The sequence below is a fragment of the Physeter macrocephalus genome, chromosome 14 (assembly GCF_002837175.3).
Source record: "Physeter macrocephalus isolate SW-GA chromosome 14, ASM283717v5, whole genome shotgun sequence".
Taxonomy (NCBI): Eukaryota; Metazoa; Chordata; class Mammalia; order Artiodactyla; family Physeteridae; genus Physeter; species Physeter macrocephalus.
The window spans coordinates 119,837,599-119,863,630 of NC_041227.1; the positions used below are offsets into that span (position 1 = coordinate 119,837,599).

The 26,032-nt window shown below is 38.4% G+C and overlaps 1 protein-coding gene across 4 annotated transcripts in view; it reads left to right on the top strand.

Annotated features, from left to right (window-relative positions):
* Positions 1-26,032, top strand: part of TLK2 (tousled like kinase 2) — a 108,572-nt gene that overhangs the window by 1,973 nt on the left and 80,567 nt on the right. For 3 of the 4 annotated variants that reach the window (XM_028498446.2, XM_024130106.3, XM_024130110.3), the window contains exon 2: positions 388-473. In XM_028498446.2, the coding sequence (XP_028354247.1) occupies positions 393-473 (81 nt within the window). In that variant the 5' untranslated portion in view covers positions 388-392. The remainder of the gene's footprint in view (positions 1-387; positions 474-26,032) is intronic. The other variant, XM_024130108.3, reaches the window with a different exon arrangement.

Here is a 26,032-nt window from a genome sequence, read left to right on the forward strand (position 1 = left end):
GTGCGGGCTTCAGTAGTTGTGGCACACAGCCTCAGTAGTTGTGGCTCGCGGGCTCTAGAGTGCAGGCTCAGTAGTTGTGGCTCACGGGCTTAGTTGCTCCGTGGCATGTGGGATCTTCGCGGACCAGGGCTCGAACCCGTGTCCCCTGCATTGGCAGGCGGATTCTTAACCACTGCTCAGAAGAGGACTTTTGAGCCACTTTGTAACTTTAAATGTATTACTGTTTGATGCAGCACACTGTAGTTTATTACGTGTGTGCCATATTTATTTGAGGTTTACCTGTACGTGACCATTCAGTGAAATAATTACTCTGAGTTTTGTTATATCTAAAAATTGGTTCCTCATGTTTTAGCTTTTATGGTCTCACAGGTACTTTTTCTTTTTCAGTAGAAATGATGGAAGAATTGCATAGCCTGGACCCCCGACGGCAGGAATTATTAGAGGCCAGGTTTACTGGAGTTGGTGTTAGTAAGGTGAGTAAAATGATAACAAACACTGCTTATAGTCTAATGTAAACACATTTAAAAACAAAGAGCAATTGGGGTGGATCATACAGAAACACTGAAGGGGAGGCAATCTGGCTTACGTTCCAGTGAGCTTTTAAATCCTACCAGTTCCAGTCATTTAACAGGATGCTTGAAGGTACTCTTTATGGGAGGCTATACTTCTTTTTACCCTCTAATATGGGAGCGTTTCCCATGGGTCTGTTGCAAGGATATTAACGGGATGTGTATGTAGATTCTATGCCACATTTTGTCAAAGCTCAGTCACTCGGAAAAAACTGTTAATGAAAAAGTATTGGCATAGCTTCATTACGCTGGACTTTCTGGATAGTTATATGTAGAGTTTTGAAAAATCTGCCTCTGCTAAGTCTGTCAGTTCTCCAGATCTGCAGTTCAGCAGATTCCTCCTGGTTGTACCCCAAGACTGCTTTTTCTCTCCTTCTATTTTTCCTTCTTGTTCATTCTTTATTTTGTTCCAGGAGCACAAAATAAGATCAGGCCTCATTAAAGGGCGGGTGTTAAGTTAAGCAGTGTTATGGCTTCCTATGCATTCTTATATACCTGCTCCCTCACCCCCTCTACTCTCATAGGATGGCTTTAGTACAAAATGTAAAACATATTTATGATTTTAATATAATATATAAAATATATTTATGATGTTTTATTTAAAATCTTCACCAATCCAAGATGTTGCTTCCTTGGGCTTAAGACTCAAGAATTTTTGATCTTTGACTTCATGTGATACATTCCTTCCTGTGCTTTTCAAGAAATCTTATTTCTCATGGTGACTTAGATCTTAGTCTCATGCTTTGGTCAGTAGCTTCTTAATTTTTATTTATTTATTTATTTAGGCTGTGTTGGGTCTTTGTTACTGTACACGGGCTTTCTCTAGTTGCCGCGAGCGAGGGTTACTCTTCTTTGCGGTGCGCGGGCTTCTCATTGCGGTGGCTTCTCTTGTTGCGGAGCACGGGCTCTAGGCGTGCGGGCTGCAGTAGTTGTGGCACTTGGACTCAGTAGTTGTGGCTCATGGGCTCTAGAGCGCAGACTCAGTAGTTGTGGCGCATGGGCTTAGTTGCTCTGCGGCATGTGGGATCTTCCCGAACCAGGGCTGGAACCCATGTCCCCTGCGTTAGCAAGCGGGTTCTTAACCACTGCACCACCAGGGAAGCCCCGGTAGCTTCTAAAAGGAGAAGGTGTTTGTCAGGGTTTAGTTGGAAAAACTGGCTGCTTTGAGGAGTCTCATAATTTTGGTGAGCTGGAATAGCCTGATAGTTTTTGTTCATTCAACAGCTACTGAGTACCTGCTGCATACTAGGCATTGTGCAGGGTGTTAGGGATGACGCCTCAGTACAGTGCTTCCAAGCCCCCCCGCAGTGTGGAGAGGGCAAGTGCTCTAGACAGAGAGCTGATGCTGTGATGAGAGCTGTATTAGAGCTGTGGTAAGGTGCTACGGGAACACAGGATTTGTTACACATTTTGTACTTCTTGGTTTCTTGGCCTCTTTAATAAAGTAACTGACTTTTGTGGCACTTTGGAGCAGCTATACTCCTGACTGTTGCCGTATATTAAAGTTACATGTGTAAATGTAAATTCTCTGATCTAGGTGAAGTAGCTTCAACTGTAAGTGAGCAGTATATTTGAGTATTAAATTGATCTCGGATTCAATTGATTACCTAATAATGACCTTTGTTGTGTCTTTTAACTGGGGAATTCAGCAAAAGGCTCTTATCCAAATCTGTCTGTTCAGATGGTCACCTATTGAGTAAAAGTGAGTTTGTATTCAAATTGTATGCGGTTTAAACTCATTGGGCTTCCTTGTTAGGATGCTTTCCTTTCCTTCTGTTTTTAGGTTCATGGTAGCTGTATCCAAGCATGCTTTCCATGGGGTAGAGCGTAAGTTATGGGAATGCGTAGCATTGTGAATTCTGCTGCCCAGGCCCAACCTAAAATCATGTAACTAAGGTGTCAGAAAACTTTATCTGTTTAATAGGAAGTTCTCCCTTTGATACATAGAAAGACGTTCCTTTTTATCTAAAAGCTTTTATGCCATTAATTGTATGTTATTTTGAAGTTTCCAATCATGGTAAGTATATTGATTACAATAAATTTGTTATTCATGGACTAGCAGGAGAGTATTTTTACCCATAGCGAAGAAACTTGGGAAGAAAAAAAAAAAAGGCAAGTAAATTATCCTGTGTTTTGTGGAGTTAGGAAGAGGAAAAAGAAAATCTCCATTTTGTAGGACTTCTTTTGCCTGCAAGACATTGTATCTCTCAGACCACTGATTTGAAATAGGAGTGGGGAGGTGGCCACAGTACTGGGAGAAAAGGTGCTTTTGGATAAATTCCTCCTTCTAGCTTGGAATTCCTCATTATGGGTCATAATTTCTCAATGAGGATGTCACTGTGTTGATGACAGCTTTCATTTTTGCAGAGATCATGAGCGCTTTCAGCCCTTGCTCCAAATGGGAGAGCAGAGTGACTTTCCTGTGATAGTGCCATCTAGTGGGACTGGTGCAGCCTCATGGGCTGTCTCTTGAGTTTCTGCTAACTATTCATAACATTTTCAGTACTTTTTGATGTCCATAGAAGGAAGAAGGTCAGTGCCACTGTGGATTCTTTCCTAGTGGACAGGATGTTTTAAGTAGCTGCAGTCTTTGAACTTCCTGGTTATTGTAGATATTCTTTCATGTTGCCTTGAGTGTTTTGTACCTGCAAATTGGATATACATCACAAAACTTAGGCTAGAAGAAAATGGCCAAGCCACCGCATTTATTACTTACAGTATTTACGTTGCTCTTTACTTATATTTAGGTTATTGGCAAATTAAAAATTTTCTTGTACATTGCATTTACATGCATTAATTTTGTATAATTTTATGTATAATGTTTAACTTATAATAATTGGTAAAACAAAGGCATTTGTTATGTGCTTTGGGATGCACCATGTGGTTTTGTTTAAGAGATCGCTGCTTTCTGTCGTCAGTGAGTTGATAATAGAGGAAGGTAACCTGATGTGCACTAAGCTATAGCTGACTTTCCTCCTCTAGTCTAGCTGCCACTTTTTAGGAGGACCTGTAGCCATACTCTTAGCATTTTTGAGGTGATAGATTAATTGGGTTACGAACCTACTTCTTCATTTCTTGTTGACTTGACATGTGAGCTATGCTTCTTTAAGTTCTCTTCCTTTAAGTGCTAGATAATCCACTTCCAGTAATGTGAAAGTGACTGTACCTTATATTCATATGTTTTCAATGAGGACTTAATGCAGTTTATATTCCCTACTCTCTGCCCTTTTGACAACTTAAATACAGGTAGTCTTGTCTCTGTGATTCTGGAGACTGTAAAGTAGGTGGATTTCCATGCACTGTTAACTGTACCTAGTTGAATTTTAATGCTAAGATAGTAACAAATACTCTTACAGTACTTTCTGTGTGCCACATACTGTCCTGAGTACAATAAAAGCAATAAGTGAATTTAGATCTTTCATAACAGGGATACTAGGCTTAATAAACATTCCTTCTCTTTTTATAAGACATACTAACTGATGCCCACTGCATTGCTCCCACCGGTTGATTTATAGACTTACCAAGGGTCACTTTATGACAACTTGCACTTGTATTATAATTATATAGTTCAATACAAAATTGTGTTAACCATTGACATATGATTGTAAAATGAAAGAATTGTCAATTCGGTGAAAACTAAGTTAACTGCCTTGGAAAGACTGAATATAAAATGAGTCAATAAGGAGATAGCTATAAAAATTTATAAAAAAAATTTTTTTTTTAATCTGGAAGAATTCTTCATTTAGATCCTTGGCAAGTATCTTTAAAGTTCTTGCTTCACTTTTAAAGAAATTGAAACTGGAAATTGTAGCTGATGCATTATGGGTGTGGTTTGTGTAAGACAGTGTGAAACTATAGTCAGTGGATCTATAACTCAAAGGGCCTGTATCAAAAGCTTGGCAACAGAATAAACATTTATATGTTTTAAGTTCAAAGAAAACGTTTAAGGTGTTATTTTTTTAGGATTCCCTACTATCACTTACTTTTTTGATTAATGTCATTGGTTTCAGTTGTATTGAATGAAATGGATTATGCAGTGTGTTGATGGTATTGACAAGAAGAGCAAAATGAGAAGCCATGAAAAGTGGGACTATCTCTTTTGGCACAGTAAGAACCTTCACTTTATAGAGCCTGAAGCAAGATCATGTAATTTTAGGTAGTACCACATAGTAGATTATTGATGTCTTCTTAAAGAAAAATGATCTCTTTTCCTATCTTTTATAAATTTGTGGGTCTGATATGTGAACATTTTAAATGATCACATTTGATTTCTGAAAAGACCTTTAACCAGCCAATACCTTTCTCCTGTCATTTAGTGAATTGCATCAATTAGAAGGTGTCAGTTATCAATATCTAGTGTTAGCTATTTCACATACCAGTGCCAGTAATTTTAAACAATGTGTTTAGGTGTTTATATTTAGTACATAGTTAGATGGTCAATAAGCATAAATGTTGAAAAATAGTGTACGTTTATACTGGTTAATTTTAAGGAACTGTTGATAAATTTATTCTGTTTGCTTTTATGTTACCTTCTCCTTTTCATTACAGATCTTCCTTGACTTACAGTGGGGTTATGTCTTGGTAAACTCATTGTAAGTTGAAAATATCAGAAGTTGAAAATGCATTTAACATACCTAACCTACCGAACATGGTAACTTAGCCTAGCCTACTTTAAACGTGCTCAGAACACTTACATTAACCTACTATTGGGCAAAATCATCTAACACAAAGTGTGTTTTATAATAAAGTATTGAATATCTCATGTCATTTATTGAATACCATACTGAAAGTGAAAAGCAGAATGATTGTCTAGGTACAGAATGGTTGTAAGTGTCTTAGTTCTTTTACCCTCGTGACTGCATGGCTCACTGGGAGCTGTGCTGATGCCGCTGCCCAGCGTCATGAGAGAGGGTTGTGTCACATATTAGTAGCCTGGGAAAGATCACAATTCAAAATTTGGAGTATGGTTTTAACTGAATGTATATCATTTTTGCACCATCATAAGGTTGAAAAATCATTAAGTGGAACAAATATAAGTCGGGGACCATCTGTACTTTAGTATTTATTTAATTCTACCCTCATTTCACATGTAGTCAAGTATCAACTAATTTCTCTTCTTTCTCTAGTATTTGTCTGCCCCACTGCTACTGCCTTAATCCAGACTTTCCTTATTCATAACTGTAATGCTAGTTTCTCCTATCCCATTCATCTTTTTGTAAACTGCCACCAGTTATATTTCTAAAAATACCAATATTATTGTTTTACTCCCTTGCTTTAAAGGCTCTACATTGTCTACTGGATAGAGTTAAAACTCCCTATCCAAACTTTTTACTTCATGGATCGTTGTCTACTCCCCCACTGCTGGGCGCTGCTACCTCAGACCATGACTGATCTTCTAACCTGTAATGTTAGTAAACAGGGTTATGCTGTCTCCTGTACCGTTCCTTTTTATTTGTCAAATGAACTTTCAGTTTACTTTTCAAAGCATAATCGGGATATCCCTTCTGTATAGCTTTTCCAGATAGCTGCACCATCTAGTTGCATTATCTTTTTTTTTTTTTTTTTTTTTTTGGCGGTACACGGGCCTCTCACTTGTGGCCTCTCCCGTTGCGGAGCACAGGCTCCGGATGCGCAGGCTCAGCGGCCATGCCTCACGGGCCCAGCCGCTCCGCGGCATGTGGGATCCTCCCGGACGGGGGCACAAACCTGTGTCCCCTGCATCGGCAGGTGGACTCTCAACCACTGTGCCACCAGGGAAGCCCTTTAGTTGCATTATCTTATTAGCACCTGATAACCTACTTTTATTATAACACATTGGTTTTCCCCATTAGTCTCCTTGAGAACATGGGTGATACCTTTATTTCTGACTGTTCAAGTGCTCAGCACATTGTATACACTGAATAAATCTTTAATTGGGAAAGAGTATTGAGAAGATGAAAATAGAGTTAATTGTCACCCATATAGGCATGTTTCTTCTTTTAATCTAGCTCCAAACTCTTGTCTAAGATTGCATTTAAAGCAATGACATATATTTGGGCTTAAATCTTCCTTATGTTTCTTTTAAAATCTTTCTTATGCTTCTTTTACCTTCTTTTGAAATTTTTTTGTAATTTATTGAGTAATTATCTGCTGTGAAAGACAAACATTCTCATACTGTTTTCCCCTCACCTTCAAGTTTTTGTCAGTTATATTATTATTTATTTTTAATATTCCATTTTTCCACCTTCTAATTTGAAAGTTATGCACTCTTTTATTGGTTACCACAGAAATTACAATATGTATCCTTAATTTATCAAGGATTAATGTTAAATCAATACCTTTGCCTTCCTTTTTGTCAATATAAGGGCCTTGAACATTTAACTCCATTATTCCTCTCCCACCTCACATGCTATTGTTCTGTATTTAATTGTATATGTATATATATTTAACTAGTAGGCTTTTAGAGCAGTTTTATATTTATAGAAAATTGAGCAGTTAGTACAGAGAGTTGTCATATACTACCATCCCACCCCTCCAGTTTCCCCTATTAACATGTTGCGTAAGTGTGGTAGACTTGTTACAATTGATAAACCGGTATTGATACATTATTATTAACGAAAGTCCATAGTTTAACATTCGGATTTACTCTTCGTGTTGTACAGTTCTATGGCTTTTGATAAATGAAAAAAAGTCATGTATTCACTATTTGTATATATATTTTTAAGAGTCCACATATTATTATTATTATTTTTGTGTGTGGTACGCAGGCCTCTCACTGTTGCGGCCCCTCCCACTGCGGAGCACAGGCTCCTGACGCGCAGGCCCAGCGGCCACGGCCCACGGGCCCAGCCGCTCCGCGGCATGTGGGATCCTCCTGGACCGGGGCACGAACCCGCGTCCCCTGTATCGGCAGGCGGACTCTCAACCACTGCGCCACCAGGGAAGCCCGAGTCCACAGATTATTATTGCATCTGTTTTATAGATACGTTCAGTTTGCCTAACCTACATGTTCACCTATGTGTTTACCACTTTCTTTGTCATTCATTCCTTTTCACATCTCTGCCCTTCTATCTGGAATATTTTTTCTTTTGCCTGAAATATATCCTTTGGAATTTCTCTAGTGTGGGTCTACCAGTGATTGTCTCCCCATTTTGTCTGCTTTAAAATGTCTGTTTTTGGTTTTATTCTCGAATGGTGGTATTTTTGCTAGGTTTAAAATTCTAAGTTGGTTGTTATTTTCTTTCAGTACATTGTTTACTATTGTCCACTGACTTCCATTATACTCTTTTTATTTTTAGTCTCATTGCCATTCTGTTGAAGGTAATCTATCTTTTCTTTGCCCATTTTTGAGATTTTCTCTTTGTCTTTGATCTTCTGTACTATAATGTAGGGATGAGAGATATGTCTAGATTGGATTACTTTTTTTCTTTATTATTTTCCTGAGCTTTATTTACATCTGAATATTTTTGGGGAACCTGAGAATACACTTAAAAGAAATAGATTTTAGTTTTTAGAGCAGTTTTAGGCTCACAGCAAAATTGAGTGGAAAGTACAGAGATTTCCCAGATACCTCCTGGCCCTGCACATTTGTTACAACTGATGAGCCTATATTGACATATTATCACCCAAAGTCCATAGTGTACATTAGGGTTCACTCTTGGTGTTGTACGTTCTATGGGTTTGGTCAAATGTATAAAGACATATATTTGTTATACTATCATGCAGAGTAGTTTTACTGCCCTAAAATCCTCTGTGCTCTAGCTGTTCATCCCTCCCTCCCCTAACCCTAGGCAACTACTGATCTTTTTACTGTCTCCATAGTTTTGTCTTTTCTGGCATGTCATGTAGTTGGAATCATACCATATGTAGCCTTTTCAGATTGGCTTCTTTTACTTAGTAATACTCATTTAAGTTTTCTCTGTGTCTTTCCATGGGTTGTTACCTCTTTTTAAAAAAAATTTTTTTTAAAGCACTGAATAGTATTTCATTGTCTGGATGTACCACAGTTTATTTATCTGTCCATTCACCTACTAAAGAATGTCTCGGGGGCTTCCCTGGTGGCGCAGTGGTTGAGAGTCCACCTGCCGATGCAGGGGACGCGGGTTCGTGCCCCGGTCCGGGAGGATCCCACATGCCGCGGAGCGGCTAGGCCCGTGAGCTGTGGCTGCTGAGCCTGCGCGTCTGGAGCCTATGCTCCGCAAGGGGAGAGGCCACAACAGTGAGAGGCCCGCGTACCGCAAAAAAAAGAAAAAAAAAAAAAAAAAAAAGAATGTCTTTGTTGCCGCCAAGTTTTAGCAGTTATGAATAAAGCTGCTATAAACATCTGTATGCAGATTTTTATGAATGGTTGGATTATTTTGATTTATTCTGCTTGGAATTTATTGGATTTCTTAAATCTGTGCGTTGCTGGTTTTCATCAGTCCTAGAATATTCTCAGCCATTGTCTCTTCATATATTGCCTCTGCCTTCCACTCTGTCTTCTCTTTCTTGCACTCCATTTAAACATATGTTAGACCTTCTTACTGTATTTTCTCTGCCTCTTACTCTATCTTCTGGATTGCTCGTCTTTATTTCCCAGGGCTGAATATTGAGTATGTTGTTCTGAAATTTCCTTGCACTTTTGTATTTCTTCTGATACCTCTACTTCTTTATTTTCTCTTTAAATTTGTCTAATCTCCATAATTCTATCCATTGAGTTTTCCTGAGGGCTGGTGTATTCCTAGGTGGCTGTTACCCTGAAAGGGCAGCCGTGTGCTCTTTGTTTAAAGTATAGGGTAGATTTCCCAGAATCCCCTCTTTGGGCAGGTCCTGGGCTTTGACTTTCTTCTTTCTACACACACTCAGGCCTCCTAAAGTACAGCTAGCTCAGTTTCAAAGCTTTTTCTTTAGAATTAAACCGGCAAATGCCCTCAAATAGAAATACTATTTTTTGAGTGCTGATCTTACCTTTCTGAATTCTTGTCTTATGGATTTTGGTGCAGTAATACCTTGTTTCTCTTTTTCACAGTCAGTAATATAAAATTGGTTGACACTTAACAAAGTGTACATGAACTCTTGTGCCACAGTGGTTAGAGAATCCATATCCATATCTAGTTTTCCTCCTTGTGATTTTCACTTTTCATCTGCTTCCTTCCTTCCTATATGTGGTCAGTATTGTCATTACGCCTGGCTGTTAGTCATTTATGTTACTTATTTTCTGTTTACTTTTAGTTAAAGATTAAATTGAAGTATTTCTTAAATTTTTTTTTTAAGGCAAGGAGAAGGAAAGCAAGTAAGGCTGTATTATCAATGATTTTTTTTAATGTTTTCTGAATGCTTTTAAGGCTTTATTTTTTACTTTATTTATTTATCTTTAAATTTATTTATTTATTTATTTATTTATTTATTTTTGGCTGCGCTGGATCTTTGTTGCTGTGGGCTTTCTCTCTAGTTGCCGCGAGCAGGGGCTACTCTTCGTTGTGGTGTGTGGGCTTCTCATTGCGGTGGCTTCTCTTGTTGCAGAGCACAGGCTCTAGGCATGTGGGTTTCAGTAGTTGTGGCACACGGGCTCAGTAGTTGTGGCTCGCAGGCTCTAGAGCGCAGGATCAGTAGTTGTGGTACACAGGCTTAGTTGCTCCACAGCATGGGGGATCTTCCCGGACCAGGGATCGAACCCGTGTCCCCTGCATTGGCAGGCGGATTCTTAACCACTGTGCCATCAGGGAAGTCCTATCAGTGATTTCTTATTTCAAACTTGAGTCTAGAGATGGTTTGGCTTGGTTAGTCTTGTTCTTCCTCTTTACCTTGTCTGGGTCTCAAATTGCTAGGTACCTCTTTTTTTTAACAGTGCTAATGTTTATAAAGTTACATCCTAAAAATGTTTCTAATAAATAGTTTTAAACAAGATCTGTTGCGATGTTTTCGTTTTTGTTTTTGTTTTTTGCTAGGTCCCTCTTGATGGTAGGTTTCACTTGGTCCTAACTACTACTGTGTGTAATGGGATGGATTAGTTTAGAATCTGCTTCCTAGTATGTTAGCCATGTTTAAACACTTCTTAGGCTGTTCTTTTTGACGTTTTACAGTCCAGTTTCCCTTTTTCCCTAATCCAGAAAGAGGCTTGGCTTTTTCTAGTCCCAAATATACCTTGTTTAGACTTTGCCCTGCAGAAGGGTTGCCCTTCCCATCTCTCTGTTCTTTTTGGTTCATTTGAGGCTAGGCTTTGACTTAGTGTGGTGCCACAAAGTTTCTATTGTAGGGTCATTTGTCCTAGCACCTGCTTGCCCCTGGTCAGCTTTTTTTGCCCTTAGAGTCTTTCATGGGGAATCTTGTTTCATAATTTGGACTGCTCTTGCTTTCTACCCAAGGAACACTCCTTTGCAGGTTAGAGCAGTCTGAAGAATCTGGAGTACTAGTAAAAGCTCTTCTTCTCATTTGGTTGATTACTTTTGCCTGTTTTCCAAGGTTCTCATGACTAAGTCAGGCTCTTTGCTTTCTTCCCACTTTTCATACACTAGTTTTATAGAACCTTATCTTTACTATTTAACAATAGAACATAGTTATACTGTTTTAGCCATCAGATACAAGCGGTATCGTTCCCCTCACAGATGTACCTTGAGCTGAGGAATGTTCACAGTCAAATGCTCACAGTAAGAGAATTTTGGTTGTTTTTTTGTTTATTCTTTTACTTTTGGGCCGCACCGTGTGGCATGTGGAATCTTAGTTCCCCAACCAGGGATCGAACCCTTCCCCCCTGCAGTGGAAGCAGGGAGTCTTAACCGCTGGACCGCCAGTGAAGTCCCTGGTTTAGTTTTTGATAATTTTAGAAACCTAATTGGTAATTTCCTGTGCACTTTGGAATACAGAGCTAAGAATGGAATATCGTTATAGTCATATCTTACTCTTTTAACTTAACCTCCCTCTCACCCCTTTTAACTGCATATACTGCAAAGTGTACTGGAATCGGAATAATCTAGCTTTGGTTCTAGTACCTTCTAAGAAGTTAATTAACTGTATGACTTGGAAGTCAGTTCAATTCTGGGTACTTCCAGTTTAAGAAAATTATTTTTGATGATTTGCACCAAAAGAGGGAGCCATATTTGAGAAAGGGGAAAACAAAACTAAAAAATTCCATTTAGACATTAATACTATCAAAGAACGAGTAGTGGCGTTAAAATCCAAAACCCTCGGGCTTCCCTGGTGGCGCAGTGGTTGGGAGTCCGCCTGCCGATGCGGGGGGTGCGGGTTCGTGCCCCGGTCCGGGAAGATCCCACGTGCTGCGGAGCGGCTGGGCCCGTGAGCCATGGCCGCTGGGCTTGCGCGTCTGGACCCTGTGCTCCGCAATGGGAGAGGCTGCGGCAGTGAGAGGCCCGCGTACCGCAAAAAAAAAAAAAAAAAAATCCAAAACCCTCAGGAACAAAGACTAGAAAAAAATCTTGCCAAAATTCTTTCTTCATTAACCCTTTCATTATGTGTATACAGACTTCTGGGAATTTGGATTGCAAATACCAAATGAACAAGAAAAGCACTTTGTTCTGCCCGTTAAGTATACTCTGAGACAGTGGCAAGGAAAATAGAGGTGGAGTGTTTTTCTAAAAGTATTCTTTAAAAAAGGGTGATATCTGTTTCCTAATTCTAACTAGACGAGGGAGATAAAGAAAGAGGTTGGTCATCAAACTTCACTCTTTTTTTTTTTTCAACTGAAGTATAGTTGATTTACGATGTTGTGTTAGTCTCTCTTGTACAGCAAAGTGATTCAGTTATCTATCTATCTATGTATATTCTTTTTCATATGCTTTTCCATCATGGTTTATTACAGGATATTGAATATAGTTGCCTGTGCTATACAATAAGACCTTCTTTATCCATTCTATATATAATAGTTTGCATCTATTAATCCCAGACTCCCAGTCTAACCGTCCCCTGCCTCCCCTCCCCCTTGGCAACCACAAGTCTGTTCTCTATGTCTGTGAGTCTGTTTCTTTTTCGTAGGTAAGTGTATTTGTGCCATATTTTAGATTCCATATATAAGTGATATTATATGGTATTTGTCCTTGTCTGTCTGGCTTACCTCACTTAGTGTGATAATCTCCAGGTCTATCCATGTTTCTGCAACTGACATTATTTCATTCTTTTTTTATGGCTGCGTGATATTCCATTGTATATACACGTACAACTTCTTTATCCATTCATCTGTTGATGGACACTTAGGTTGCTTCTATGTCTTGGCTATTGTACATAGTGCTGCTATGAACATTCAGATGCACGTATTGTTTTGAATTAGAATCTTTGTCTTTTCCAGATATATGCCCAGGAGTGGGATTGCAGGATCATATGGCAACTCTTTAGTTTTTTGAGGACCCTCCATACTGTTCTCCATAGTGGCTGCACCAATTTACATTCCCACCAACAGTGTAGGAGGGTTCTCTTTTCTCCACATCCTCTCCAGCATTTGTTATTTGTAGACTTTTTAATGGTGGCCACTCTGACTGGTGTGAGTGGTACCTCATTGTAGTTTGGATTTGCATTTCTCTAATAGTTAGCGTCGTTGAGCATCTTTTCATATGCCTGTTTGCCATCTGAATGTCTTTGGAGGAATGTCTGTTTAGGTCTTCTGCCCATTTTTTGATTGGGTTGTTTGTTTTTTTGTTATTGAGTTGTATGAACTGTTTGTATATTTTGGCAATTAAGTCTTTGTCAGTTGCATCGTTTGCAAATATTTTCTCCCAGTCCATAGGTTGTCTTTAAGTTTTATTTATGGTTTCCTTTGCTGAACTTCACTCTTTTTAAAATTGTAGTAAATATACGTGACATAAAATTTACCATTCTAAGCATTTTTGGTGTACAGTGCATTCACTTTGTTGTATAACCATCACCACCATCCCTCTCAAGAATGTTTTCATCTTGCAAAAATGAAACTGTACTCATTAAACAGTAAATCCACATTTATGCCTCCCCTTAGTTCCTGGCAACCACCATTCTACTTTGTTTCCATGAATTTGACTACTCTAGAAATGTCATATAAGTGGACTCATACAGTGTTTGTCTTTTTGTGACGGGCTTATTTTACTTAGCATAATATTCTCAAGGTTCATCCATGTTGTAGCATGTGTCGGAATTTCATTTCTTTTCAAGGCTGAATAATATTATATGTACCACATTTTATTTATCCATGTATCTGTCAGTGGTCACTTGGGTTGCTTCTGTGTTTTGGCTACTGTGAGTAATGCTGCTATGAACATGACTGTACAGATATCTGTTCGAGTCCCTGCTTTCAGTTATTTTGGGTGTATATGCAGAAGTGGAATGATTGGATTTTATTAAACTCACTCTTTTTTTGAAGCTTGACCTCCTCTCATCCTGTATCATTGGCAAAGCGAAGTCAGAAAATGGTGATTGTTTTTCTTTTAGTCCACATTTAGCAAAAGCCCTAGAAGTCTTGAAAATTTTGTTAGCATCTGCACAACTAGTAATACTACTCAAATGGCAGTTATTTGTGCAAACGGTATTATTGGCCCAGGATGTTGACAAACTAAGTAACTTGGTTAGTTACATAGCGTTGTTGAGCATCTTTTCATGTGCCTATTGGCCATCTGTATGTCTTCGGAGAAATGTCTATTTCAACACCTTTTATTTTAACCAAACCGTAGTTTAGTTTTAAAATGATAACAGTAAGTGGCTATCCAAATTTGCTGTACTAGAATTTTATTTTAACCAGTATTATCTCAAGTATTAAGTCCTGTGAGGACTGTTAATGTTGCCTACATAAAGATAACAAGGTGATGGTATCTGTTGTAATAGATGTGACCCGTGTGACTGATAACTTTGCTTTTATAAAGAGTAAGTATGTGACTTTTATCACATAGTCTGCTGCCAGGGTTCATGTTGATTTAATTTCTGTTTTGTCTGTCTCCAGAGGAATACTAAGGATTAATTGTGGAATTAAAATGTAATCTGAAGGGCCAGCTAATCTCAGGAGATGGTGCCTCTAGTTCAGGATATATTCTGTTATATTAACTAACTTCAGCAGGCAGATTTAATGTTCAAATTTGGCAGAAGCTACTAGCATCAAACCAAAACTAACTTGTCCAATCTCCATTATATTAACAATTGACTAGCTAGAATCAATGCACAAAATATTCCATCAGCCTGTTTGACCTGCTGTGTGATAATCTGGATGAGATGAAGGAGAAGAAACATAATAGCTATATTGAAATTTTAGTGCCCAAATTTTTCAGCAGTTGAGTTCAGCTAACTCTTATTGAGTCTGTACTATGTATAGGTGTTACAGAGGATTAAAAAAAAATCAGATGCACTGCATACTCTTGAGGCCCTTATAATCAGGCAGGCATGGACCCATATATCTATGGCACACAGCTGATGGTGGATATGGAGATGTGAAGGTATTACGAACCTAAAAGAAGGGGACACAAGTACATATGTATATTCACTCCCCTCCATTAAAAACAATATGGAGATGTGAAGGTATTATGAGCCTAAAAGGAGAGAGCGTAGTAATTAATTTGCTTGGGGGTCAGATTGTGGAAGGATGAGACTTTTTGTTTCACAGTAAGATCACTATAACTAAACAACCTAAGAAAAATTCTGATAAAATATTATGAATAAGTCACAGAATGATAGTGTAGAATAGCTTGGTTTTACTTTTTTAAAATATTTATTTATTTGCCTGCACCTGGTCTTAGTTGCAGCACACGGGGTCTTCGTTGCTGCGTGTGGGATCTTCAGTTGCAGCGTGAAAACTCTTAGTTGTGGCATGTGGGATCTAGTTCCCTGACCAGGGATCGAACCTGGGCCCCCTGCATTGGGATCGTGGAGTCTTAGCTACTGGACCACCAGGGAAGTCCCCTAGAATAGCATGGTTTTAAAGCTTAGCAAAACTGCTTAGGGTCTAAGGCAGAGTTTGTGTTTTTTTTTTTTAAAGAATTAATTTTGATTAGGTGATATATTTACATAGTACCAAATGCAGAAGATCTCAAAGATACACAATGAAACATCTCTGCTATGCCTTTCCTTTTTTTTTTTTTTTTTTTGCGGTACGTGGGCCTTTCACTGCTGTGGCCTCTCCCGTTGCGGAGCACAGGCTCTGGACGCACAGGCCCAGCGGCCACGGCTCACGGGCCCAGCTGCTCCGCGGCATGTGGGATCCTCCCGGACCGGGGCATGAACCGGTGTCCCCTGCATCGGCAGGCAGACTCCCAACCACTGCACCACCAAGGAAGCCCCTCCTTTTTTTTTTGGCCACACCATGCGACATGTGGGATCTTAGTTCCCCTACCAGGTATCGAACCTGTGCCCCGTGCATTGAGAGCATGGAGTCTTGACCACTTGACTGCCAGGGAAGTCCCTGCTATGCTTTTCCTATGTCCATCTGGTTCCCTTCCCTGGAGACAACTATTAGCAGTTTCTTGTATTTTATTTATGTGTGTGTGTATATCATATATATCACACATGATATGTATACATTGTATTATGTGTGTGCGTGTGCAAATACATATGTATATTCACCCTCCATTTTTTAAAAATACAAAGACAAGTATGTTATATACATTATTGTGTATTTTCCTTTTCATGTTTAAAATATTTTAGAAATTGTTTTATATTAGTACACATAGAGCTTCCTTGGCTTTTTTTCCCCAAGGCTGTTTAATATTCCATTGTGCAGCCGAACCATAATTTAACCAATTTCCTGTGGATGGACACTTAGATGGACAACACTGTTTTATTGACATAAGCAGTGCTATAGTGAATAGCTTTGTAATACACAGTGTCATTTCACACATGTTTACTGGATAAATCCCTAGAAGTGGGATTGTTGGGTCAGAGGATATGAGCGTTTGTAATTTTGGTAGTTATAGCCATATTTCTCTCCATAGAGAAGAGGAATATAACTGTATTCCTCCATCAATGAATGAGAACATTTGTTTCCCCATAGTTGAGTATGTTAAGAGAGTTAGTTAAGGGAGTCTGTGGACAGATGCTAGTGTTCCTGAACCTTGTAAAATGATAGGTAAAAATTTGTATGTATGTATTTATGGCCGTGTCTTTTTCCGGAGGGACAGGTCTACAGTTTTCACTACATTCTTAAAAAGTTCAGTGATTCAAAATAGGGTTAAAGGACTTCCCTGGTGGCACAGTGGTTAAGAATCCGCCTGCCAGTGCAAGGGACACAGGTTCGAGCCCTGGTCTGGGAAGATCCCACATGCCACGGAGCAGCTAAGTCCATGCGCCACAACTACTGAGCCTGTGCTCTAGAGCCCATGAGCCACAACTACTGAAGTCCGCGTGCCACAACTACCTAAGCCTGTGCGCCTAGAGCCTGTGCTCTGCAACGAAGAGTAGCCCCCACTCGCAGCTAGAGAAAGCCCACGTGCAGCAACAAAGACCCAACACAGCCTAAAATTAAAAAATAAATAAAATTAAATCTTTAAAAAAAAATAGGGTTAAAAACCACTATCTGGCAGTTAGTTGTTTCAAATTAGAACACATCGCTTTGAATCGTTTCTCTTTTACAGAAGTATTTGAGCAGAAGCATGTAAGTAATTATTAGAGATGTTGTGTGGAAAGTTATTGTGTAGGAGAATGGACTAAATCTAATTCCCAATCTTTTATTATTCTTCCCTTCACTCCCTGGGAGGCCATGTTTTAAAAGACCTGTTTTCTATTAAACTGACTTTATTAAGCAATACCTTATTTCCCCAGTTTTATTAATTAGAACTTTAGAGCAGTATGAGGTGAGTTTTACTACATAGAGTTAATCCTTTAATCTTTACTGAGCTGATGAAATTTTAGCTAAAGTCAAGTCAGTTTATCATTTTAAATAGGCTGTGTAGGTGAAAAATAGTTCAGGACCCCCACTGTTATCTTTAGCACTTACTAGGGATCTAAGGAACAAATCTCTATACCAGATAACCTCCAAGGCCCTTTTGAGTTTTGTGTGTCAACAGTACATATTCTGAGGTTTTTTTTTTTTTTTTTTTTTTTTTTTGTGGTACGCGGACCTCTCACTGCCGCGGCCTCTCCCTTCGCAGAGCACGGGCTCCAGACGCACAGGCTCAGCGGCCATGGCTCACGGGCCCAGCCGCTCCGCAGCATGTGGGATCTTCCCGGACCGGGGCACGAACCCGTGTCCCCTGCATCGGCAGGCGGACTCTCAACCACTGCGCCACCAGGGAAGCCCCATATTCTGAGGTTTTGATGAGGACCCATATTAAATTCTAATACAAGTACTATTACAAATAAACTCTCACCATAACAGATTCCATAGGGCTTTCATATTTTGGAATAATGGAATTAATCTGTAATTACAGTACGCATATTATTGAAAGTCACAATTCTGTTAAGTCCTGGAGAAAAAAACAGGAGCTATCTAAAATGAATTAGAAAGTTAAACGATTTAATTTATTTAGAGATAGTTGGTGGTGTTATGTAAAGCCATCTCTTTTTTGATGCTATATTATTATTTGGTGGCTTGTTTTGAAAGGGGATTTTTCTAGGGATGATTTAGAATATTTCATGTGGGGAAAAGTGAGGTGAATCTATATGCCATACTAGATACTGGAGCAGAAGTTAAAAGGTCTTGCCTGTTAATAGCACTCAATTAGGACAGTTTTTTAAAAAATTGTTCCATATTCTGTAATAGAACCTGAGGAGCTGTTTGTTGTACAGAATTATTTGTTGTAGATAACTTATTTTATCTAGTTCTCCAAAGTTTTATTTATTTCTGAAGAAATTTAGAACAAAATTTTTGTTATGGGCTATCCTTATAGAACTTTTTATAGTGAAGTTTGCTATAATGGGAATCTGCTTTTACTAACAAACCATTGATTACAATGAATTTTTTTCTTTTTTTTTCTGTTTATTGGAGTATAGTTGATTTTCAATGTTGTGTTAGTTTCAGGAGTACAGCAAAGTGAATCGGTTATACATATACATATATCTACTCTTCTTTTAGATTCTTTTCCCATAGATTATTTGGAGGTTGGCTATGATAAGTTAAATATGCATACCACTAAGTAAATAACAAAACAGAGATAATAGCTAATGATCTCTTAGTGCAGATAAAATGGAATACTTGAAAAAATATGTATCTCAGTTCTAAAGAAGGATGGGGAGGAGGAAAAGAAACAAAAGATAGGGAAAAAAAGTAACATAGTAGGTTTAAACACAGATAATTAAATAAATTTGTAAATGGTCTAGCACTCCAATTGAGAGTGTCAGGTTAGATCTTTGTTATGTGATCCAACTATGTGCTGTCTACAAGAAACCCACCTTATTTTTAACCTGTATCTTTGTATTTAAAAGGGTGGAAAAAGATACCGTATAAACACTAAGTATAAAAAGATTGGCGTGCCTATAGTTGTATTAGACAAAGGAGACTTCAGAACGAGGAAAATATTACAAGGGGTAATGAAGGGCATTTCATAATGAAAAAAGGATCAATCCATTGAGAAGACTCAGCAGTTGTAAATGTTATGCATCCAATAACAGAGCAAAGCAAAAACTGACATTTGAAAGGAGCAGTAGATGAATCCACAGATTTAGTTGGAAATTGCAGTATTCTCTCTCAATAATCGATAGAACAAGCAGGCAAAAAAATCAAGGATATAAAAGATGTGGACGATACTGTCAGTGAACTGTACCTAATTGACATTTATAGAACACTATACCCACATGCTTTTCAGGCGCACATGGAACATTTACCAAACTAGACTATATCCTGGGCTATAAAACTTGTTTCAACAAATCTAAAAGGATTAAAATTATATAGAGAGTATTCCGACTACAACGAAATTAAATAAGAAATCAGAAAGAAAAAGATTCCTGGAAAATCTCCAAATATTTGCAAGTCAAATAGCATACTTCTAAATAAACTTTAGATCAAAGAAGAATTCACAGGGAAATTAGAAAATCTTTTGACCTGAGTGAAAATGAAACACAGTCTATCAAAATTTGTGGTATGCAGCTAAAGCCCTGCTTTAGAAGGAAACAGTTTCAAAAGAAACATCTAAAATCAATGACCCAGGCTTCCGCCTTAAGAAGTTAGAAAAAGAGCAAACTAAGTAGGAGAGAAATAAAGAGTTGAAATAAATGAAATAGAAAGCAACTCTGAATAACCCTATATTAATTAAAGAAATTGGATTTGTAATTAAAAGCCTTTCCACAAAGAAAAGTCCAGGCCCACATGGCTTTATTGGTGAATTCTATCAAACATTTAAGGAAGAAATAATAACAAATTTTTCACAAATTTCAGAAAACACTTATGAGACCAGCATTACCTTGATACCAAACCAGGTAAAGACATTATGAAAAAAGAAAACCATAGCTCAGTATCCCTCATGAATATATATGCAAAAATCATTAATAAAATATTAGTAAATTGACTCTAGCTCTCTGTATGTATCCTATATGTATGATAACACATCATGACCAATTGGGTTTAATCCCAATTGCAAGGTAGATTGAACATTAAAAGTCAATGTAATCTACCATATTGATAAAATAAAGGTGAAAAGCTAAATGATCTTGTAATAGATGCATAAAAAGCACTTGAACAGAGTTCAGCACTAATTTGTGATAAAAACTCTCAGCTGGTTAGGAATAGAAGGGAACTTCCTCAATCTGATAAAAGGTGTCTATTAAAAACCTGCAATGAGGGCTTCCCTGGTGGCGCAGTGGTTGCGAGTCCGCCTGCCGATGCAGGGGACACGGGTTCGTGCCCCGGTCCGGGAAGATCCCACATACCGCGGAGCAGATGGGCCCGTGAGCCATGGCCGCTGAGCCTGCGCGTCTGGAGCCTGTGCTCCGCAACGGGAGAGGCCACAACAGTGAGAGGCCCGCGTACCACAAAAAAAAAAAAAAAAAAACCTGCAATGAACCTCATACTTAAATGGTGAAAGATTGAGTGCTTTCAACCTAATGTCCAGAACGTGTCAAGGATATTTGTTCTCACAGCTTCAATTCAGCATGTTCTGAAGGTCCTAGCCAGATGCATTAAGGCAAGTAAAAGGAATAAGCTTATAGATTGGAAAGGAAAAGTAAAACTATGTTTATTTTTTAGATGTCTTATATTGCTTTGGCCAGAAAGTTCCTTTGGTATTTAAGTAAAAATAAAAGACACATTTTTCATTTTCACCAAGAACTTTGTTGAACAACGTATTCACTGTTTTGTTCTACTACCTTCTGCCATTTTTCAGGCAACTTCATAATTCCATCTTCCCAAAACTTGCTCTTTTTGAGCAAAGAACTGTTCCATGTGCATTTTACAGTCTTCCAGGGAATTGAAATTTTTTCCATTAAGAGAATTTTGTAAAGACTGAAATAAATGGAAATCCAAAGGTGCAATGTCTGGTGAATACCGCGGATGAATCAGAACCATCCAGCCAAGCTGTAACAGTTTTTGCCTGGTTATCAAAGAAACATGTGGTCTTCTTGCATTATCCTAATGGAAGATTTTGCGTTTTCTGTTGACTAATTCCAGACACTTTTCATCGAGTGCTGTTTTCAGTTGGTCTAATTGAGAGCAGTACTTGTTGGAATTAATCGTTTGGTTTTCCACAAGGAGCTCATAATAGAGGACTCCCTTCCAATCCTACCATATACACAACATCACCTTCTTTGGATGAAGACTGGTCTTTCGTGTGGTTGGTGGTGGTTCATTTCGCCTGCCCCACGATATCTTCTGTTCCACATTATCGTACAGTATCCTGTTATCATTGCCTGTCACAATTTGTTTTAAAAATGGAACGTTTTCGTTACGTTTAAGTAGAGAATTGCATTCAGAAATATAGTCAAGAGTTTTTTTCGCTTAGCTTATGTGGAATCCAAACATCAAAGTGAGTAACATAACCAAGCTGGTGCAAATGATTTTCAGTGCTTGATTTGGATATTTTGAGTATGTCGACTATCTCCCGCGTGGTATAATGCTGATTGTTCTCAGTTAATGTCCCGATTTGATTGCTATCAACTTCAACTGGTCTACCCAACCGTGGAGCATCGTCCAGCGAGAAATCTCCAGCATAAAACTTCGCAAACCACTTTTGACACGTTTGATCAGTCACAGCACCTTCTCCATACACTGCACAAATCTTTTTTTTGCGTTTCAGTTGCATTTTTACCTTTCTTGAAATAATAAAGCATAATATGCTGAAAATGTTGCTTTTTTTCTTCCATCTTCAATATTAAAATGGCTACACAAAAATTCACCAATTTTGATGTTTTTTTAAAATGCACACTGATATGACAGCTGTCACAATACAGTCTAACAAAATTGTTTCGAATGAAGTTAAAGAGAACTAAGTGCCACTACAGCCATCTTAGGGAAAAAATCGAATGAACTTTTTGGCCAACCCAATAGATGACATGATTATGCATGTACAAAGTTCTGAGTAATTGATGTAAAAAAAAAGCTACTAGAATTTAAGCTTAGCTAGGCTTCAAGTTCAATTTCTGAAATACATCAATTGTATTTATGTAAACTTGCAATGTACAATTGGCAATTGAAATTTGAAAAGCAATACAATTTACAATAGCATCAAATAGTATAAATATAAAAACATTCCCCAAGAACAGAAGAGTGAGAATATTTCTTAGAGGTCCTTGTATTAGAAGTTGCTTTTTATTCCCATTTCATTAATGAGGACATTGAGGTACAAAGGATTAAAGAACATAATTTTTTTATGAGCACACCTTTGTTAAATACCTGTTATGTAATAGATACTGTGCTAGGGGCATACTGTATAGTAGTGAGTAGAAGATTATCCCTTCACTCATGGAGTTTATAATCTAGTGGAGATTGCAGGGAGAAATAGATTGAGGGTGCTGCGTTCCCAGCCTTGGTTTAGCATTTTTTATTTAGATCAGTGGTTCAAAGCCATTACCTTTTAGATTTTAAATATTGTGACTTGTTGAATAATCTGGCCTCTATGCGGGCAAACTATTTTATTGTAATATCTGCCTGACAGTTAGTTTATAGAGTGGTTAAAACTGGTTGGCTTGGTTGTTTAAGTTGCATGTTAAGGATGGTCCATGCATATCTTCCCATACTCCCATTGAGCACCAGTTTTATTTCAGGCAGTATTTTACCCACCTCCCCAATATATAGTATTATTTAATCCTTGCAATATCCCTAAGGTGGGTGGTTTTTCCCTTTTTATCACAGATGAGAAGACCAGAGCTCATAGAGCTTAAGTGATTTGCCTAGTTTCATTCAGTGGTTCAGTGATTCAGTCCCACACCGACCTGACTTTAAACTGTCGGTACCAGCTATTCTCATTTTTCTATTGGTCACACCCCTGGGCTATCCCATTCTTGCCCATTCAGGAAATGCGAGTAAGTGAGATTAATTTTTATAGTGCTAAGTTTGAATCTTCCTTTTTTTTTTTTAGAGAAAAACTTTTATTTATTTATTTATTTTGGCTGTGTTGGGCCTTCATTGCTGTTCTTGGACTTAATCTAGTTGCGGTGAGTGGGGGCTACTCTTCGTTGTGGTGCACGGGCTTCTCATTTTGGTGGCTTCTCTTGTTGCAGAGCATGGGCTCTAGGTGCACGGGCTTTAGTAGTTGTGGCACGTGGACTCAGTAGTTGTGGTGCACGGGCTTTAGAACCCAGGCTCAGTAGTTGTGGTGCACGGGCTTAGTTGCTTCACTGCATGTGGGATCTTCCCGGACCAGGGCTCGAACCCGTGTCCCCTGCATTGGCAGGTGGATTCTTAACCACTGCGCCACCAGGGAAGCCCTGCAGTAGGAGTTTTGTTATACTGTTTCCTGTAGGAGAGGGCAGTGAGTTTGTTTCTTTTTTTTTTTTTTTTTTTTTTTTTTTTTTGTGGTATGCGGGCCTCTCACCGCTGTGGCCTCTCCCTTTGTGGAGCACAGGCTCCGGATGCGCAGACCCAGCGGCCATGGCTCACGGGCCCAGCCGCTCCGCGGCATGTGGGATCCTCCCAGACCGGGGCGCGAACCCGGTTCCCCTGCATCGGCAGGCGGACGCGCAACCACTGCGCCACCAGGGAAGCCCAAGTTTGTTTCTTAAAGATTAATTAATGATCTCTTCAAAACAGTAAAAACCAGGAACCTTACTTACTGGTCATCAAAACTTACTGGTCATCAAACTTTCTTTAGGGTTATGTATCCCTTGGATATTTTAATTCTGATTATGATTATCTTTCTTATGAAAGATTATGCTGATCTTTTAATTTTTGTTCTTATGACCATTTCTTCTGTGTTATCTTTACTGTGAATGTGCCCCATGATTTTGTACATAGCTTCCCTTTTCTATCTGTAAATATTAAATTTGTAGTTTTTAATCAATAAAGGAGAGGGGTTTTGTTTGTTTGTTTTTCAGCATAAGGAGTAAGGTTAAAGGCTAAATTGTAAGCTTTATGATAAGCTATAAAGTCCATATGACTGTTGCTTTTATGTGTATTGAAGTCATACTCCTTTCCCTTAGGATTAGTTTTTTTAAATGATTAATTTTCAGTTGTATAAGGAATGCATGCATACTTTTATAATAATGAGAACTGTAATTGTTCAGAAAACTTTGGTATGTATCCACCTAGATTTTTAAAATACTGTACTTATCCACTTGCATATATATTTACCTGTAGAAAACATGCAGTACTGATTTCTCTGTGACTTTTACAAACATTATTGTTATTATCATTGTTCTGAACTTATCATTATTGTTCTGAACTTATTTTCACACAGCAGATGATTTTGAGATCTACCATAAAGAAATTGTTAAATGTAGACCTAGTTTGGATCACTGTTTAAATAATCATCCTGTAAACACGTTTGTAGAATGGTGTTTTGTCACTTACTTAAAGATATATTAGATAAGGGTTTAGAAAATTAGAAGGAGAAAACGGTAGCCTGATCCTTTCCATAGATGATCAGGAAGCTCTGGAGGGCAGTATTATGTTTGATGCTCTTCTGTGTCCACCACAGTAGTAGTACAATCCCATGGTTGTAAGTCCTTCCTGTATTGAGCAAGAGTGCACTGATTTTTCTTTTTAATTTATTTATTTAATTTATTTTATTTTTGGCTGTGTTGGGTCTTTGTTGCCGCACAGGCTTCCTCTAGTTGGGGCGAGTGAGGGCTACTCTTCGTTGCGGTGCGCGGGCTTCTCATTGCGGTGGCTTCTCTTGTTGCGGAGCATGGGCTCTAGGTGTGCGGGCTTCAGTAATTGTGGCTCGCGGGCTCTAGAGCGCAGGGTCAGTAGTTGTGGCACATGGGCTTAGTTGCTTCGCGGCATGTGGGATCTTCCCGGACCAGGGCTCAAACCCGTGTCCCCTGCATTGGCAGGCAGATTCTTAACCATTGCGCCACCAGGGAAGCCCGAGTGCACTGATTTTTAAGTTTTATTGAGATACAATTCACACAACATACAGTTTACTCAATTAAGGTATACAATTCAGTGGCTCCAAGTGTATTTATAGAAATGTGAAACCATTACCACAATCAATTTTGGAACATTTTCCTCACCTCAAAAACCAAAACCAAAAAACCTTACCCCTTAGCTTGCACCCTCAAAATCCCTCTCTCTCTCAGCTCTAGGCAACCATTAGTCTACTTTTTGTCTCGATAGATTTTGCCTGTTCTGAACATTTAATATAAATGGAATCATACAATATGTGGTCCTTTGTGATTGGCTTCTTTCACTTAGCATCATGTTTATAAGGTTTGTTCCTATATCAGAACTTCATTTCTTTTTATTGCCAAATAATATTCCGTTGTATGGATAGACCTCATTTTGTTTATTCATTCTTTCAGTTGATGGACGTTTGGGTTGTTTCCATTTTTTGGCTATTATGAATAATGTGCCATGAACATTCATGTACATGTTGTTGTGTGCACATATGTTTTCATTTCTCTTGGGTATATTCCTAAGAGTGGAATTGCTAGGTCTTATGGTTAAGAGATAGTCCATTAAAGGATGAACATAATATAAAACTAAGGATCTATTTTTTTTTAGTCATTAGTTTAACCCTTTGAGGGACTGCCGGACTGTTTCTCAAGGTGGCTGTGCCATTTACCTCTCCACCAGCAGTGTATGAGGGTTAAACTTTCTCCATATCCTTGCCAATGTCGTATTATCTGTCTTGTTGGTTATATGTGTCAGATCTTGAGTAAAATACATAGACTTTCATAGGCAGGTTTGTCCAGGAGAAAAAACAAAGGATTTCTTATTCTTATTGTTGGACTTGCTTGTCTGGAAATGGATATTAATAAATTACATGGTTAGGATTTTGCCATTTATTTAGGACTGAAATACTACTAAAAATCATTAATATTAGTTAAGGATTTTCTTGACAGTATACTGTAATATTTTGTTTTCTTGCCAAAACACAAAGTCATTCATTTAAAATCACCCCACTGATATGACTCTGCTATGGGGTGAACAGGTGGTGCTAACTAATGACTAAAAAAAGTACGGAGCCCTAGTTTTAACCCATTAGGTCTAGTCTTTAATGGAGTATCTTTTTTTTTTTTTT